At 35.2% G+C, this 20,105-nt stretch overlaps 1 protein-coding gene across 2 annotated transcripts in view; it reads right to left on the bottom strand.

Moving 5' to 3' along the window:
* LOC138696927 (atrial natriuretic peptide receptor 1) overlaps positions 1 to 20,105 on the bottom strand; it is a 125,410-nt gene that overhangs the window by 4,539 nt on the left and 100,766 nt on the right. The window contains exons 13-22 of one of the 2 annotated variants that reach the window (XM_069822421.1): positions 18,188 to 18,268; positions 17,762 to 17,938; positions 17,258 to 17,417; positions 15,853 to 16,023; positions 13,842 to 14,010; positions 11,107 to 11,253; positions 9,289 to 9,412; positions 5,418 to 5,486; positions 2,616 to 2,790; positions 860 to 958 (exon numbers count right to left, since the gene is read on the bottom strand). In XM_069822421.1, coding sequence (XP_069678522.1) covers positions 860 to 958; positions 2,616 to 2,790; positions 5,418 to 5,486; positions 9,289 to 9,412; positions 11,107 to 11,253; positions 13,842 to 14,010; positions 15,853 to 16,023; positions 17,258 to 17,417; positions 17,762 to 17,938; positions 18,188 to 18,268 — 1,372 coding nt within the window. The remainder of the gene's footprint in view (positions 1 to 859; positions 959 to 2,615; positions 2,791 to 5,417; positions 5,487 to 9,288; positions 9,413 to 11,106; positions 11,254 to 13,841; positions 14,011 to 15,852; positions 16,024 to 17,257; positions 17,418 to 17,761; positions 17,939 to 18,187; positions 18,269 to 20,105) is intronic. The other variant, XM_069822422.1, reaches the window with a different exon arrangement.

The raw sequence follows: 20,105 nt of genomic DNA, 5'->3' as shown, positions 1-20,105 counted from the left end.
GTATTTTGTTGTTTAATTTGTAAATAACTTTTGTATACATGTAACTCTCATCTAAATCAAATTGTTGGATTATTTGTAAGTTCATGCATATGTATATACACTTTTTGCTGGTTGAGTGGAAGAGAAGGCCTTACGGCCTTAACTCTGCCAGCTAAAATAAATCATTATTATTATTATTATTATTATTATTATTATTATTATTATTATTATTATTATTATTATTATTATTATTTTCAAACAGCCTCAACCTTTGTTCCTCTCTCAAAGTCCAAGTCTCACAACCATACAGAACAACCGGTAATATAACTGTTTTATAAATTCTAACTTTCAGTTCTTTTTAAACCAGACTAAATGATAAAAGTTTCTCAACCGAATAATAGCAGGCATTTCCCATATTTATTATGCGTTTAATTTTCTCCCGTGTGCCATTCATATTTGAATTATTCTATTTCTTCAAAGGATAAATTTCGAATTTTTATATTTCCATTTCTCGAGACATAATCATATATTTTGTATTTTCGGGATTTATTTTTGCAAAAGATAGTTTAAAAAATCACACTTGGGAATACTATTGGTAGGCTGATAAAGAATTGAACTCTTCCAAAATGTATAAAACGTAGTATAATGAGAAAATACGTGTCATCTTCATGACACTGTTTATATTACGGTATTTCCAATAAAATTACTTACTTGTTATTGAATTTTATAGTTACCTTTTAAGTTAAAAGGCATAGAAAAATTTAATGAATTTTATCATTATGTTATACCTTTTACAAACATGTTGGTTGACTTTACTTTTACTCCGCAAGTACAAAATGTTGAAGACTACTATTATAAAATAAGCTTCTAAAGTTCTTACGTTGTCCAGTAGATTCCATTCTTGAAGCAGTGTTCACCGTATCACCAAACAAACAGAAATGAGGCATCTTCTGTCCTACTACGCCTGCACAGACAGGACCTGCCAGGAACACAGATTCGTAATCGTCAGATTTGTATTGTCCTTATAAATCCATCTCAGGCTGATTTCATATTTAATGACAAGAATAATAGCTAGGGACCGTATTCAGTTCCAGGGTGTACGGAGAGGTTAGTTGTTCATAGACTATATTGGCAATAATAATGGGACATCAACAGCTCCTAAGTAAATTAAACATAGTAATTCACCTCCTGTTAAAAAGAAACTAATGTATTATCCCTTACAGTGATACAGTAAAAAATCTAGGAATTTGTCGACCTGGGTAACGTAGTCGGTATAGCGCTGGTGTCTGTGCTTGAGGTCGCGGGTTCGATCCCTGCCCAGATCGATGGCATTTAAGTGTGTTTAAATGTGACAGGCTCATGTCAGTAGATTTACTGGCTATAACCTCTGCAGTTGCGAGCGTCGTTAAATAGACCATAATTTATTTTCTAGGAATTTATATGGACAGAAACTTAAGTTGGAATATTCAAATCACACACATATGTAAAATAATTTTATGGCAATTCACACACTAAAAAAATCCGAAATTTCCTTCCGTTGGCGCTCAAGAAGAAAGAGAGAACAACTACTCACTCTCTCATGTTACTCTTCAAAATTCTTCTGAACTCCAAAGGCTCATTCACAGTGAAAATTAAACATAACGTAAGCGTTAACTTAAAAATGTAAACGTTACGGTAAAATTAAGAACATTCACGATGGGAACATAAACATAACCGCAAACATACTTGGTAACCATGGAAACATAACAACGACGCTATTTCCTCATATTCTGTCGTATACTTCAGCGCTCCACGATTGTGTATTGTTTGCAAATAACATATGAGGCGTTCAGAAGTCAACATGATTAACTCCACTTTTGGTTATTTCAGAGTTTTTAAGTTGGCAATGTACTAAATTGCCCATATTTTCAGTGGTCAAAGTGATTAACTCCATAGTTCAGTAAAAAGCCCACAAAGTGCAGTATTCTTCTTGACTACATCACAGAATTAATTGTGTGTATTTAACTTTAAGGTTAAATATCTCAAAATCTTTGGAAAAAGAGTTAATCATAATAATAAAATAAATTTCTAAATTATAGACATCAGCTCAAAGAATTTGAGTGACCACAAGGGTCCTGAATACAATAAACATGTACAATATAATGTGATGTGATATATTAAAGAAAAAAGAAAGTTAATTGGTGAAGGCAATTATAAGTTGACTTCTGAACGCCTCATATTTATCTAGATTGGTAACTCTGAATTGAGTAAAATCAACTTCCAATAGTGGCGGCCGTTTGCTGTAACGACGAAAAAACACACTGTCGTGCAAAAATGTTTGATCAATGTACGCCTACGTTCTTTATTACAGTCTAAATAATAAAAATAGCGTATTCTAGTGTACATAGTGTAGATAATTCAAATCGTGAATATTAGTGTAATTCTTAAAGTGGTCCATGTTCTGTTCTGCACAACTTGACTAAACAAGAGTCGCGTGAGCCGTCTTTCAAGTACTTCGCTTGCAGTTGCACGTGCGTCATCCACTTAAAAACTCCAGTAATACTTAATCTTGTAGTCTCCTGGGGCAAAGTACGGTCCCTAGTAATAGCCATTCAATCGTTGGGATGACGAGGCTTAAATTTTGTGTGTTTACTCACCTGAATGAATTCCTATTCTGATTTTGAGTTGTGCTTCTGGTTTATGTTTAATAGTGAACGAGTTCACGGCATCGAGAATTGCCAAAGCCATAAGCGCAATTTCACGAGCGTGATCGTCACCATTTCTTTCAGGAAGTCCAGACACAACCATGTATGCATCACCGATAGTTTCCACCTGAAAACCATGGAAACATGCGATTCAGTGTTGTTGAATGTTACAGTCACTTTTTCAATTAAAAAGGCCTAGAAAAATTTAACGAATTTTATAATTCTTCTTAAATTAACCAACAGAGGACAAAGGACGCCTTGTGAGCTCAAATTCAAGAGGTCTGGGATACAGTATCGACATGTTGTCGGTACTGTAGAAATTTGACTTCATCCATGCCTGTTAGGTTGAGGCAAGTAATTCGAAGCGAGAGGTCACATATCCGATATTAAAGTCCCGTCGATCTAATTTCCGGCAGCCAATCGCGTTGCAGGTCGGCTACATTTAAACGTGTGCGTCTTGTGATTCGCTGATGAAGACGTTATTCATTTCTTAAGGCTCGATAAATACTTAATATAATCTCCCGCCATTTTGGCTCTTTCGTTGGCGTTCGCAGAAAGCACACGAAGACGTTATTTGCCGCTCAATTATTTGCTGAATTACATTGCGTTTGATTTATTATCATAGGAGCTACGACATGATAATGTTTAACGGTGTGGAAAATAGATTCCTCGTCTGGTAGCTCGGCAACGAAAGAACAAATATGGCGAACGATACTACCTATCTAGACTTTATAGAGCCTAGACTTCCTAAGACGTAAGCAAAGAGGAGGAGTCACGCCGGGAATAACAGCGTCGCGACTATAGAAGTATTGTTTTATTGTTGTTTTTCATGTGAGAGTCTTTCTTCTAGTTGGGATTTGTTCCTTCATTATTTATTTTCATTGATCTTAGATGAAAGGAAAAGAGAAAACAACTTATTCTTCATTTCTGTGTATGCACATTAATGCCCCAGCTCAAAACGATTAAATGCAAGAAACAGACGACAACCGGCTTGTTAAACGGTTTTGTTAAACGGTTTTGTTAAACAAGAAATAAAAATAAGATGGAGGCAAGATTTGATCCTGTGATCCTACAAGTAGTGTACTACCACTTCACACCGCTCAGCCACGACGACAAGGTAGATCCAATATTCTTTATGGGTATGTTACGCATGACACTCACTGCAAAGGATCGAAGGAAAATACAAAACGTTCTATTATGATTGCAGCTTTATACGAATGCACCCGAGGTCTGCCGATCGCCACTTATTTCTCGAGCCTTTCCATTTTTTTGTCTTATAGTGTACACGTCAATGACAAGCCAGGTGAAGGGATTGTTCAGGGAAACACAACAATCTAATGTGCATTCCCTACTTATTACAGCATTGCACGATCGCACAATTAATGTCTTTTAAAGTGTATGTTTTTCTGGAAAACTATTCAAAATACAGAAAAATGTTATTAGACTTTTTTTGTTGCCCTTTACTAAAGGAATCATTCACCAGAATTAGTGACACTACTTAATGGTTCACCCTGTATAGGCTATACATATTTCTCCGTAATGTTCCTCTGCGTCCGATCTAAAAACAGAATAAATCGTATTCTGATAAAATGTGAGGTTACGATAGTGCAAGACTGATTGTTGCAAGAATACTGTTTTATAAAATTACTATCGAATGTTGTGAGTACGGTTCGGATAAAATATTATTACCGACTAGGCCATATTATAGTAGGCTATATCTACGAGGTGGGGTATGGGATAAAAAACTATAGCTAGCTTGGCTTGAATTTACGAGTGCTAGACTCGGAAAGAAATCTTGCACTTTGGCATAAAAATGATAGACGATCTGATGCTGGCAGATGTAAGATTAGTTCAAGACAAATAATCGGTCTTACTAATAAAAACTCTATATACAGACTTTTAACTGCCTTATACTTATACAATGAGTAGCTCGTTTATAAGTCGTGTGTAAATTCCTTACTAATAATCATTACATACGTCGTGTATAACAGTATAACTGTTACACAGCTATGTCATAGTTTCGTCATTACTTCGTTACGAAAGGTAATAGAATATCTGAGGTTCTCTATTGCACCCGGTAGAAAGCTCTAGTGTGGCGTGTTAAGTATCGAGAGTATAGCTGGCTCTGATCGATTACCACACTATATTTTTGTCAAAGAGTACAAACTACCGCAATATTATTCTAATTATTCTGTGCTCTTGGTTTGTTTTTCTGTGGTTACAAGGCAACCATCATCATAAAATGACAGTCGATACGAACAGCTGTTAGAAGGGTGGCCATTTTTTCTTTATATACAACGCTTAAATAAGGGTTTCGTGTATGTAACTACTGCAAAGCAATTCCCATTGTATAGTTACAGTCTGTTTATACAACCATTGCTTATGTATGATTTATTAGTAAAGTTTTCTGTGTAAACTCTGCATAAGTGTCATATAAAACTATACACGGTTTATTAGTAAGACTTTAGATTATTATGTACTTACTTTGTGTTGATTAGCTATACAAAATGAAATTATATTTTTGTTTGTAAATTAATGAAGAATTAATCATGATTGTCAAGTTACCTACTAGTTATTTATGTAATGATGACAAGTTACAGTAGACTAAACAAACATAACCATTTTCAAATTTGTGAAAGAAAAACTCTGTTATCTAACAACAGTGTTTTCTACATAGAAAAATTACGCATACAAGGGCATATTTAAAATAATTGTAGTTCTACTTTTACGTTAATCATAAATACTATTTCATACCTTGTAGACATCATAGAAACCAATAATTCTGTCAAATGTACTGTATAGATCGTTAAGAAAAGTCACAACCTGAAATAAAAAAATATATTAAATTAGCTCTAATTGTAAGAAATTAGAAGAAATTAGAATCTGACAAATAAGTCCATCATGTTAGAGTATGAATTCTATTGCTTCCACTTCTCCCAAATAAAATCAATTTTAATTAAGTTTGTATTTAATATTTCTCTATCAACAACAAATAAGTATACAGTATTTCCTATAGGCCTACTGTATTTATCTCCTGTTATTTATTTGAATAGAATTGTCACGAGAAATAGAACCCACAAAAAAAGTTATTTCGCTTGTTTTTGGAATTTAGAAATAGGGTACTCATGGCTTTCCAGTGTCGCGATATTGAAGGTATAAAGTATTTTTAGACAGCCATTGTGAAAGGAGATCTTCCAAAGCCAGGAAAACTCATTAAACATTGATTATTATACCGTAGCATGCGAAAAGTACTTTTAACACTAGTGCAAAAAGTATTTTTAACATTGTATGACTTTAGGCTTTCCCGGCGTTTGATGTAGAATAACTCTTCTCGGGTTCTCAGCCAGGTGAGTTGGAGATTAGCAACCAAGCTTTCGACGGCTAGCTCTACCATCTTCTTCAGGGACGAAGTGCACTTCGTCCCTGAAGAAGATGGCAGAGCTAGCCGTCGAAAGCTTGGAAGCTAATCTCCAACTCACCTGGCTGAGAACCCGAGAAGAGTTATTCTATATTTTTAACATTGACTTTCAACTCTTTGCGCCGATTGCCACTTGTTTCCCAGAGATGTCACATGGTAACAATAACAACCGATCAAACAATGATAGGCCTACTTTTAAAAATGACTTTTTTATTTAAGGAGCGTACAAAAATTAAATAAATTGCATCAACTACTTTATTGATAAATATATATATAAAAAAATAAGAATTATATGTATTTATAAAAAATAGGGAGCGCACGGATTTAAATCAGGGCTTCTCGATTTGCAATGAATGCTTTACCATTGAGCTATACCACCATTTGCTTTTAATGCATCACAGTTTTACTGTTAAACTACAATGAGAGGGAATACAGCAGTGGAGAAGTCATGAGAATTTTGTCTATATCTGCCCGGACGAACAGCTGTCTAAAATAGTTTAGGCATACATGTTAATAATGATATTATTTTGTTCGCAGGTTTACTTCACTTAGTCCGCGAGCTCGTTCAGCAAACATCTCTAGTTACAAAAAAGTTTTTTAAACACTTGTATCGTAAATAACTAGGCCTATTTATTTTATAAGATATCACATATTTATTACAGGCACTTCTTTATAGAATACATTTTCTCTATATCACTCACTAAATATCTTGATTTTTTCTCGAGACGAGGCATATTTAGAAATTTAACTTTAAAATCGTGAACCTGATATGATAACACTCAGAGGAGAAATCGTGTTTAGACGGAATTGTGGAAATATAAAATTCAATACTTATAGAAAAATAATATAACTATAGAATATGTTTTTTGAAACACTAACCTTGAAAATCATATAAGATTGTATCCAAGTACAAAAGTGAATTTGTACAAATAGATTAATGAAATTCTTCAAATTTTGTAAGTTATAATTTCTTTGACATTATTGAAACTAGTAAGTACCGTTTTAAGATCCAACCGTAGTTTTATTTTTTTAATATTTGGAAAACAGAGAGACTGTGGGATAAGTTTTCGCGGAATGCTTTGTTTTTCTCTGTCATTCTTATTCCATTATCTTATATCGTCTACTTCTGCAGTTTAAAATGAATCTTAAATAAATTAATGATATTAATACTATTCGCTAATTTTAAGCAGTATTCAAATTGAAGAGGGAAGCCGGAGAATTTCTCTTCTTCTGGATCTTTCCCCCTAACTTTTGCATTACTTTTATTCCCAACTGGGGGACAGAAAATTCACCTCTCTGAACAAATGTTTTAATATTATTAGTACCACACCTGCCTGAATAGCGATATTTTTTCTGACATTTCATTTCCGAAAACTTGCTTTTATTTTTTGTGCGGGGGTCAAAACATTTTCTCCTCTAGAGGGTATTTGTAGCGAGCTTATTTTGAATGTCATTTGTGAACATTACCTGGATTTAAACATTAAAAAAAGTTATTCTTTAATATAAAAATAGTATATGAAAAGATTTTAGACAGTCTCTTTTTTTAGAACTATGCGTAAAATAGGGCCTACTGTACGTTTGTTGTTTTTATAAACGTTTGTATTTTCGTAATACGATTTTGTAAATAATTTGTGAGTTATCGAGTTATTTATTATTATTATTATTATTATTATTATTATTATTATTATTATTATTATTATTATTATTATTATTACTTACTGGCTTTTAAGGAACCCGGAGGTTCATTGCCGCCCTCACATAAGCCCGCCATTGGTCCCTATCCTGAGCAAGATTAATCCAGTCTCTAGCATCATATCCCACCTCCCTCAAATCCATTTTAATAATATCTTCCCATCTACGTCTCGGCCTCCCCATAGGTCTTTTTCCCTCCGGCCTCCCAACTAACACTATATGCATTTCTGGATTCGCCCATACGTGTTATATGCCCTGCCCATCTCAAACGTCTGGATTTAATGTTCCTAATTATGTCAGGTGAAGAATACAATGCGTGCAGTTCTGTGTTGTGCAACTTTCTCCATTCTCCTGTAACTTCATCCCCCTTAGCCCCAAATATTTTCCTAAGCACCTTATTCTCAAACACCCTTAATCTCTGTTCCTCTCTCAAAGTGAGAGTCCAAGTTTCACACCCATACAGAACAACCGGTAATATAACTGTTTTATAAATTCTAACTTTCAGATTTTTTGACAGCAGACTGGATGACAAAAGCTTCTCAACCGAATAATAACACGCATTTCCCATATTTATTCTGCGTTTAATTTCCTTCCCAGTGTCATTTATATTTGTTACTGTTGCTCGAAGATATTTGAATTTTTCCATCTCTTGGAAGGATAAATCTCCAATTTTTATAGTTCCATTTCGTACAATATTCTGGTCACGAGACATAATCATATACCGTACTTAGTCTTTTCGGGATTTACTTCCAACCTTATTGCTTTAGTTGCTTCAAGTAGAATTTCCGCGCTTTCCCTAATCGTTTGTGGATTACAAGAAGCTGATGTAACCCATTCAATTACAAACCCTCTGTATTATCTTGAACTTTCCTAATGGCATATTCTAGAGCGAAGTTAAAAAGTAAAGGCGATAGTGCATATCCCTGCATTATTATTATTATTATTATTATTATTATTATTATTATTATTATTATTATTATTATATGAATTATTATTAAGACATAACCAAAGGTAGGATAGAAATAGTTATCACAGTACCAGAAATTGAAAATACCATGTTAGGTGCCACAGTAATAATATTAAAATGAACGTTAACAATAATAATAATAATAATAATAATAATAATAATAATAATAGTAATAATAATAATGATAATGATATATAACTTTATAACAATAAATTGAATAGCTAAGCGGAAAGACATTTATTTTCTACTGCAATGTTTTAATATAAACACGTTGCACGTACTCTGTTTTATACTGTAATGTACAACCTTCAATACAAGCTGTAGAACCCAGGAGGTTGTGGGAAATCGTTACAGCGTTAAGCATCAAGTATTTCTTTTTCTGTTCCTGTAAAATTTTAATTTGACTCTTGCGATGTTTTCCCGCTTAGCTATTCAGTTTTAAAACTGATATAAATAGGCTACTTGAAAAAAACCAAATAAAAAATATGTAAACGAGAAATTTCATCAATTTAATTTGAACACCGGTTTTAAGCAGTTTTCTAACAGACCTGCATTGGCGTACTCTGAGCACAGAGCGCTGTGAAGCCAACAATATCACTGAAGTACACGGTGACGCTTTCAAACTGCTCAGGCCTAACCATTTCTCCCGCCATCAACTGCTGAGCAACTGGTCTGGAAACAAACATTACTATGAGTTACTTACTGTGTGGTAGCTTATTTGAATGTTACACTTGAAAGAAATACAGGTAAAGGAGGAAAGGAAGAAAAGAGAAAGAGAAAAATAACAAAGAAAAGAAAGAACGCAAATAAGAGAAAGGAAAGCAAATGAGTAGGCCTAAACATGACCGAAGAAAATAAAGAAAGAAACAATTAATAAAGCAAGAGAGGAATAACGATAGGAAAGATAAAATGGGAACAAGTAAGGAGAGAAAAGAAGACAAACAATGAAAGAAAATAAAGGGATGAGACAGAGGTGGCAAAGGAGGATGGAAGGGATAGAGAGAAAGCGAAGTGAGACAAAGATACAAAGAGAAGTAAATGACGAATTAGCGAAGTAAGGAATTATTGAAGACACAAGTTTTTAAATTGTGGTGTTATTTTACCTTTATTGACTATACTTGTTTTTTTGAAAGCTGGGACATGACAGGAGCGTTGCGATCGGAAAAACAATTGAATATCACATAGCGTGGTAGGCCTGTTGCTATGGTAACAACGGTTGAGTTGCCAAACTTACAGGTCCCACATGGCGAGTGCTTAATAGCTCTCTTGGAAACATTTATTGTGCACACAATGTTAGCATTGGTACGTTTCGTCTTTGATTCTCTGTCGATTTTTGTATTGTTTTCTTACCTTCGCGTCAATTGTCAATGAATGTTTTAACGTCAGCCATCTTAACGACAATTGCTAGCTTCCATCAGCTGGCAGCTGGTAGTCCATGTTGGCAACATGGTACTGTAGTTCCAAGCTCGGCCGCTTATCTGTCATGTCCCATCTTTCAAAAAAACAAATATAGTTTCGATGTATAGTCCGGGTCAGCTTACTTCATATCCTAATGGTGAAACCTAACCATTTTCCCCGCATTACTACATATGCTAGTGGATTGTGGTGATTTTCTAGTTTGCAGGTTGAGTTTTCTTTTGCCAACTTCGTTTCGAATTTCGATACTGACAAATACTACAAATGGTAGTGATTTTGTAACTAGTATGTTGGCAGCTGATACAAATATCGACAATATTTGTCGGTACTGGAGTTCCATGAAATTTAAATTGTATTAGATTTCTGAGCCAGTTACTGGAAGCTAGTGAACTTTGAACATACTAATAATTAATTAATATCAGTATTAATATTAATACATAATAGTTATTTTTTGTATTGCGTTGTGGTTATAATTCAAGACTATAGTCAGGCAAGATTTCGGAGTTAGTACTAATAATTTCCTGTGGTCAAACAAAATACATTTTTAGGTTAGGTCTCGTGAGTCAACTGTTTAGTCAAGCCAATGAATTTCGTATTGCCAGACAAAATACTTGACATGTTGATTCCTTTTTCGTATAATTTCCTTACGAAAAAATTTTACACAAATTATTGAATTATTTAGAATAACCTTCCAACATAAAGTACGGTAAGTAAATAAGTAATTTAGTACGAAGGATCGTGTGATATCTGGTAACAGTTGGCAATACTAACAAGACGGGAATATTTGCTGTTTGGGAACTGTTCTTATGGTACCCTCACTATAGTTACCATCACCTCTGAATTCTAGTTATTTTTTTTGTTAATTGATCTTACGATTTGTTCACGCAAAAATGATAAAACATTTTTACACTGTGACAAATATATTCCCAAGAGTATGTATATTTTCTCACCTTGGTAACACTTGATATAGGAGTTCTTCAGAACGTCGTTTCTCTTGACTCAACTGTTCAGTCTTTTCCTCCACCAAGGCCTCCAGATTATTGGCATACTGTTCCATTCGACGTAACAGATCATCCATTAAATTCTCACAGTAACCCCTGAGAAATTAACTGCATGAAATATCGCTCTCACTGCCTCCTATGAATATTGTATAAAATAATGTTGAAATCAATCTCTATCATAGGACAAACACTGTGGACTCTGAAGAAGTACAATTGAAAAGTGACCAACATTCAAAATAACATCATACAGTGTGGAGCTAGAATGTGTAATGCATATTCAGTAGGAGTAAATTTTTATTTTTAGTCATCTTTTTAAACTTACAGCTAACTCTACAGGGAGTCCCAGCGAACGTTCCCGATTCAGTCCTAGGAAGTTCGTACCAAAACATTGGTCTCAGGTTGAGTGCAGCCACGAATATACCGGGTGTTTCAGAATTCAACCGAAGAAATTTATCTGGTTATAGAGGGGTTGTAGACAAGCAATTTGAGATAGGAAACCCTTCTGATACTCATAATCCAGTATTAAAATGAAATAGGGGTATGGAATGGTAAGGGATGGTTTCGAACCTTACTAGCGATTGGATGAAACCCAACTGTTAGGAACTAATCCACCTGTTTTCAAAATTTAGCTGTTATAGAATTTGTAAAATTGCCGGTAAATAATGAGACAGTACGCCACTGTACTGTTTTTTGTTTCACTCTGATTAATTTTCGCTATTGTACCTATTTCAGTACCGGTACCTACTAAAGTTTGAACTTCCGCCCTCTTCCTCTAGCAGAAACCATTTACAATGTTTACCGATTGTGCTACGGAGACATAGCAATATTGTACCGCTATGCCACGTGCAGTTTCAATCAGTAGCATATTGGCCCAAAGAATATTTCATACCATGTTTAAACCCATGTCTCCATTCATAGTCGTAGCCTAGCCTAGCCTAGCCTAGCCTAGTCTAACCTAACCTAACTCAATCAAATCCAACCTGATTTAATCTAATTTAAACCAAACCAAACCAAACCAAACCAAACCTTTCCTATCCTATCCCGTCTCGTCCCATTCTATCACACCCCATCCCACCCCACTTCATGCCATGCCATTCCGTGCCATCTTATCCTATCCTATCATATCCTATCCTATACTGTTCTATCCTACCTTATCCTGTCCTATCCTAATCCAGCCCTCCCTACCGCATGACATTCCATTTCATGCCATCTTATCCTGTCCTATCCTATTCCATACCATCCTGACCTGTTCTGTCCCGTCCTATCATAACGTAACCCATTCTATTCTATCCTGTCCTATCCTATCCCACCCTACTCCACCCCATGCCATGGCATTCCATGCTGTCCTGTCCCGTCCTATCCTATTTTATCCTATCCTATTCTAAACCATCCTATCCTATACTATCCTCTCCTATCCTACCCTAGCCCACCCATGCCATACCATCCTATCTTGTCCTGGCCTGTCCCGTTCCGCCTTATCCTATCGTATCATGTCCTACCCCATGCCATCCTATCCTACCCTAATCCATCCCATCCTGTCCCATCCTATCCCACCCCACTCCATGCCATCCCATCCCATCTATTCTATCTTATCCTGACCTATCCTATACTGTTCTATCCTACCCTATCCCATCCCATCCTATCTTGTCCTGGCCTGTCCCGTTCCGTCTTATCCTATCGTATCATATCCTACCCCATCCCATCCTATCCTATCCTAATCCATCCCATCCTGTCCTATCCTATCCTACCCTGTCCCATCCTATCCCACCCCACTCCATCCCATCCCATCCCATCCCATCTAATCTATCTTATCCTGACCTATCCTATACTGTCCTATCCTATCCTGTCCTACCCTATCCCATCCCATCCTATCCTATCCTAATCCATCCCATCCTGTCCTATCCTATCCTACCCTGTCCTATCCTATCCCACCCCACTCCATGCCATCCCATCCCATCCTATCCTACCTCACTTCACCCCATAACATTCTATCCTATCCTATTCTACTCTACCCTATCCTATTTTAACCTATACTGTCCTATTCTACTCTATCCCACCTTATCCTACCATCACCCCACCTACCCCATATCATCCTATCCTATTCTATACTGTTCTATCCTACCCTATCCTACCCATCTTATCCTACCCCACCTTATCCTATCCTATCCTATCCTATCCTATCCTATCCTATCCTATCCTATCCTATTCTGGTGTCATTTTACATGATTAAATAGTTTCGATGTAGTTTCCAATATCCTCTGAATGCTGGTGATGGAAATAACATCGAAAACTGGTCACTGAGGTAAAATAATACCGCAATTTAAATATTAACACAGTGAAGTTTTTATTTAAATAACTTAATAGTTGGTCAGTGATTATATGTGTCAAGTGTGTAATCAAGGATGAATAATCTGATTTGATCTGATCGAATCTAATCCAATCCTTCACCATATTAGTTGCATACATTTTATTTTTCAGCGTTCGCCAGAAATAAAAGTTTCGTTATATAAGATCTGGGGAACGAGCAGGTCATAACTCCCTGTTATATAGTACATAAGTTTTAGTCCGACAAGTGCGTGAATTCGTGGCTGCAAGCAGTTATAGTGGGGGACATGCTGCTGGACGGCCGACAGAAATACTGGGAACGTTAGCTGGGACTACGCCTCATACTGATAGTTACTCACTTTCTGATGCACCTTATTATGCCTCTGATAGTTTCAAATGTTGGCCTGTCATCAGGATTATCAGCCCAGCATCTCTCCATCAGCTCCGTCAGTTCTTCTGGACAGTCGCGGTTCCCCACAACTGGACGGAACGGCGGATTCTCTCTGGCAGCCACGCGTGCAATGATCTCTGTGCCAACATCCAATGTTCGATGGATCAGGGCTCAAAAATTGTGATGAAAGTTAGTCCATAAATTCTGGTCGAATGCTTCTCTCAAAAATCGTAATAGTACAAACTATGGTACTCGTATCTTATTGAAATGAATTTACGTGAATAGTATTGATTATACTTACATTGTAATCTATGGACTACAGTTTTACTTCCAGTATTACATGAAATATGCAGATTTTAACCCTCTACAAATTACTGAGAGATTTTCACGAAAATATACATTCTTATAAACAGTTGATGTCGCGAATGCAGAGATAGTTGGTCATGGTTCTTTTTAGAAAGATAAATAGTTTTTTCATATTATGTAACACTATTTGTTAATTTTGTGTAATATTTGCTTTGTTTTGCGGCAACTAAATATCGCTACACTGTTGCTAGTGTTGATGCTTTTGTTAACAATACATGAGATCTGTGCAGGACATGAACATGTGTTATTCAGGCTGCGGCCTTGGATTCATCAGCCTGTTTAAATAAAGCGCAAACGTGTTCATTTATTATCTATATCATTGTTCATCTCGTGTGTTTTTGCCAGTAATTTTACTAGTTATAAAAGCTATTTGTATGTGACTTAACAATACTGAGAAAGTTTTGTATTATCTGTATTTGGAAATTTCGTTATTAGTTTCGGAAATGTTAGTGTAACTGTTACTAACAAGGGAAGGGTTTCGGCTCGAACAGGAATTTTTGGTTAAAAATTTGTACAGACGCTTACCTCACAATGGTGATGAAGACCGTAAAAGCATTCACTTGTGTAACTCTCCGTTTGGTCGGTATTGGTCTATACACTTCTTTAAAATTGTACATGGGGATTCTCTATAAAATGCATGAAACAGCATGGAGCAGAGCAATAAGCACAACACACAGAAGCAACACCTGAACAATCTTCTGAACCACACCAGTGCTGAAAAATCAAATGCCACCTGAATTACATTTTTGAAGTCCGAGACTTGTTCAGGATTCACGTAACCAGCTGACTGCCAGGAATACTGAAGCATAGGGCGGTACACTGGAGCAGACAACTGGTTATGAATAACAGAGTGCATTTTCATTATAAACACTCGATTTCCCAAGTTAAGTTCTGGATTCTCCTTATGCAATCTGTTATCCTCCGAGCATATATTTTGTATTGTCTAAGAAAATAGATATTCAGAGGCTGGATATATTTAGTTTTTTTTAGGTGGAATGATCATACATTCCATGTCCTAGCCTTGGAATGATTAATTTATTAAGGTTGCGTCCTTGTGCGCATTCAATGACTCACACAACAATGTACATTTTTGATTAGCTGCAATATTTTCGGACAGAACGTTGGAGAAAAATGTGCTTAAATGGGCTTTAGAGATTTTGACACTCGCACTAGCTTCTAGGTTAGGCTAGGCTTACGGGTAAAGTGTCCCATCCCCTTAACTTGTGCATTGCTCTCCCCACCCCTCAACTTGTACAGTGCTCTAACAGACAAACCACACATTACACAAACGAATGCTTTTGGGAGCTTTACAGAGATGTAGAGATGGGACTGTATACAAATTTTGGATACGAAATTCCTGTTCGAGCCGAAACCCTTCCCTTGTAAGTAAGTACATTATTAACTGTACACCTGGTAAAATAGCTGGTTTAATTAATGTTTTATTTAACATAATGTAAACGTGAGCTGTAATTATCACCTTTCGCTTGGGTGATTTGCGTACAACCTTTTTTTTTTGGCACCACCACCAGAATGCCTCACCGACCGCCACTGGCAGACATATAAGTTAATTGGATACTAAAGTATGAATATGTGGGTATAGTCCTAGGTCTCACCCGGCTGCTCACCCTGAGGCTCAAGGAACTGTCTGGCTGCTTCGAAAGGTCCACCTCGAACCACTATCTCTTCCAGGATGATTGCGAAACTGTACACATCTCCCTTTTGTGTAGCTGGAGTTCCAGGCATGACAGTAGAGGGGATGAGTTCAGGTGCAACCCATAGTAACTCTGTGTAGTGGACAGAAATGTTGACAACATTGCTGAAGCAACTTTTGATGTTATACTGCTAAACAAATTATTAATACACACTCTTTGAATAGACAGTATTATTAAACTTTTTAATAAGGTTCTGAGATATGCTGTTAATATAACTTTTATACGATATATTCACATTAGAAGTGGAAAGACGTAGCGAAATATTTGAGTTCTTCTCGGTGAGAATTATTGGAAAACAGACCGCAAAAGAAATAAATTGCGAGTGATTTAAGGAGTCATACAATGAGATTCGTGTATAAGAACGTCATCTATCACACCTGGAGAAGAATGAAGTGCCTGAAATGGACAGAAAGAGTGAGCAAACAAATAATAATGCTGAACTGATCAGGAAGAGAAAAAGAAATTGACTGGATCACTGGTTGAGAAGGAACTGCCTATTGAAGGATGCACTGGAAGGAATGGTGAAAGAGAGAAGAGTTCGGGGCGGAAGATGATATTAAATGATAGACAACATTGACATATACGGATCGTATGCGGATACTAACAAGAGGAACGCGGGAAATAGGAAAGATTGGGGAATGTTAAGTTTGCAGTGAAAGATCTGCCCTTGGGCAGAACACTGTGAATAAATGTGAATGTTCTTGTTTTTCCCTCAGTTTATGTAAGTATTTTTTACCAGAATCATAAACTAAACAGAACTCTCAGTGATTGTAACTACATAATGAAAACAGTACTATAGGACTGTTATACCAGAAGGTTCATAAGAAAAGAATAGAATACGAAATGCATTATTGCCACTTCAGGGGACAGAAGGGGAGAGAAAGAAAAAATACAGATTCAATACAAAAAAATATGTTAGTTCGTTCTTTTATTCTGGAAGCGTTGGCTGTGGACAATGTGTCTGCTTTCAGGATAGAAACTTTAAAGAGAGAAAACCAATTAAGTTGGCTGTGAAGAACTTAACACTTGTTACAATCAATTTCTATTACTTAAACTGAGTACTTTTTAATATAATAAAATGACTGTTTAAATATAATTCTAATCACATTAATTATTATTTCACCAGATATGTAAGCCTACACAACGAAACTAACAAGTGACTAAACTTGATTGGTTGAAATGCCATAAAGTGACAGAAACGTTCTAAGATTGGTCGACATCCAATGTGATGGGCATAATAATGTCTTGTAAATGATTAATACCACCTTTTCTAAGATTTATATTATAATTTCAATGTAATACTTACTTGTGTAATATATCTGATCCTTGACAATTTCAGATGGAGTGGTAAGAGTTTTGAGACCGAAATCTGATATCTTTAAAACAAATCGACCGTCAATAAGACAGTTGCATGAGCGTAGCTTTCCGTGGACTCCTACTTCAGAGCCATGGAGATATGCCATACCCTAAACAGAGACAAAGTATTCTGAAAATATTTTAAAATGATGGTCAAATGATCTGTAATCTGTTTTAGTAGCGGTACCTTAATTTAATTTGAAGGAATCAAGGAAAATATTTCCTGTTTCATGTTTAAGAATAATCATTCAAAAATTCTGCTTCTGGTTTCATGAAATGTAGTGCATTAGGTAACCAAATAACATAAAATAATTGCAAAATGTCTAGTATTATTTTTATAATGTGGGTCGTTTAACATCTAAGAATCACTTAGGTTATAAAAATTACTGGTCCTGTCACTAGTATATTTTTTGAGATTTTAATAGACCTTACAAAAGGAAGTGGCTGTTCATACTTTGACAACGTCATGTATGAGAGACATTCTGAAGTTCCAATCCAGTTGCAGTTCATCATTTTCCAGTACATCTTTGAGGCTTCCTTTTGGACAATACTCAGTGAGACACAACACTACCGGACATTCTATGCATGCTCCTACAAAACGTACTGTATTTTCATGTGTTACATCACGAACCTGCACACAAAAATATCAAAATTAACTTCCATCTGTCCTTTTTCTGGCTTTTCTTGAACATAGAACAGATGATTTCCATGTCTAGTACATTCCAACATCCAGTATTTTAAAAAATAATAGTCACTTTTCTATAAAATAAAATGATACACATTGTTTCCCATATAGTTTGCCATTGTGCTCTATACAATTTATTAGTATTATTGTACGAGGTGGCAGTTTAAAAATCTAAAAATTGGAATGTGTTCATACCTGCTTAATTTCCCATAGTAGTTGATGATTTATATCCAGTTTCTTCTTAATGGTTACCTTTTTAATTGCCACTCTAGTTCCCTGTAATATAAGTGATATCAGTTTTTACATTAATAACAAAGAAAAATGTATGTGAACGGATCATACTTAAATTCCTTTCGAACTTAAAATTTTGTGATACAAAACATACTGTCATAAGCAAGTTATTAAAAGCATTCCTCAAAAAAACTTCCAATTAATTATCTTTGTTGCTACCATACTTTTTGTGTGCTTTTAAAATGGCCAAATACTATTTGAAATTGAGATTTTCAAAGAAAAATAAAATATAACTAAAATTCACGCTTAAAGTTACGGTCTGATATTGTATTTATTATCTGCAATTCTTTCTGCTCTTAGCAGGTTAAATATAACTTATTCATTTTATGATTTCTTATTTTACAAATGAGTTTTTGTTACAGGTTTAATTTTTATAAATATCATTTTAGTACATGACTCTTATTTGAATTAAAATTATGCAGTATGCCAGTTTTATTTTCTTATCATCAAATGTGCGTTCACTCCTTGCAGTTGAGCTACTGGCTTCCGTCACTCGTCCCGTAATAGTAATCGGAAAGAAATGTTTGGAAAGTCACTCATTATGACACTAATTATTATCATTATTACATTATAATTATCTACACTGTTTTCTTATTTCTACAGTTTTCTCTCTCTTCCCATTCCCGACCTTATGATCATTTTTCAAACATTTTCTTGACTTTCTTTATCCATGTATTTCGAGGTTCGCCTCCTCCTCCTCCTCCTCCTCCATACGGAATCCATTCTAGTACTATCTTGGCAACATTTCATCTCTCATGACGTGTCCATACCATTTAAATTGTCTATATTCTACATAGTCCATAATTGAATTTTCCACATTCATTTTTGTCTAATCACCTGATTTATTATACTTTCACTTCTGCAATGTTTGGCTCAACATCTTAAAGAATCTATTTGAATTGATGATAATTTTGACCGAAAATTTTGATTCAATTTCCAAGTTTCCGCTCCATTTATTACTGCACTTGGAATTGTAGATTTATATATTTTGTCTTTAAATATATGTAAAGGCCTATATATTTTTCCCCCCATAATATGCCATTTAACATCGCTGTTACTGATCTCCCTTTGTTTATCCTATATTTAATTACAATAAAAAAATAATATTAAAATTCATAGCTGAATCCTTTCTGACTCTTTCATGGTAGGGTTATGAATTTGGACCCAGATAGGAATCGATACATTTTTTAACATTTTCTTACATGAACTCCGTCGCATATTTTTAATAGGTCAAAATTGAAGACAGAAAAAACATATTTTAAAAAGATCGAGGAGGGTTATGAATTTGGAATCAGATAGGAATCGATAAATTTCTAGATATTTCCTTCATGATCTTCGTCAGATATTTTAGGAAGGTCGAAATTGAAGACACGAAGAAAATATTTAAAATAAATCGAGGAGAGTTATGAATTTGGAACCAGATGGAAATCGATACATTTTTAGACATTTTCTTCATGAACTCCGTCACATATTTTAGAAAGGTCAAAATTGAAGACAGGAATAAAATATTTTGAAATGATTGTGGAGGGTTATGTACTTGGAACCAGATAGGAATAAATTTATTTTTTAACATTTTCTTCATGAACTCCGTCACATATTTTAGAAAGGTTTAAGTGGAAGACTGGAAGAAAATATTTTAAGAAGATCGAGGATGGTTATGAATTTAGAACCAGATAGGAATAAATATATATTTTTAAGCATTTTCATCTTGAACTCCGTTACATATTTTTGAACGGTCGAAATTGAAAACAGGAAGAAAATATTTCAAAAAGTTCGAGTAGGATTATGAATTTGGAACCACATAGGAATCGATACACTTTAG

This window comes from Periplaneta americana, chromosome 3 (genome assembly GCF_040183065.1).
Source record: "Periplaneta americana isolate PAMFEO1 chromosome 3, P.americana_PAMFEO1_priV1, whole genome shotgun sequence".
Lineage (NCBI taxonomy): Eukaryota > Metazoa > Arthropoda > Insecta > Blattodea > Blattidae > Periplaneta > Periplaneta americana.
Note: the sequence above shows the minus strand (reverse complement) of the source record. Positions and strands in the feature narration are given on the sequence as shown.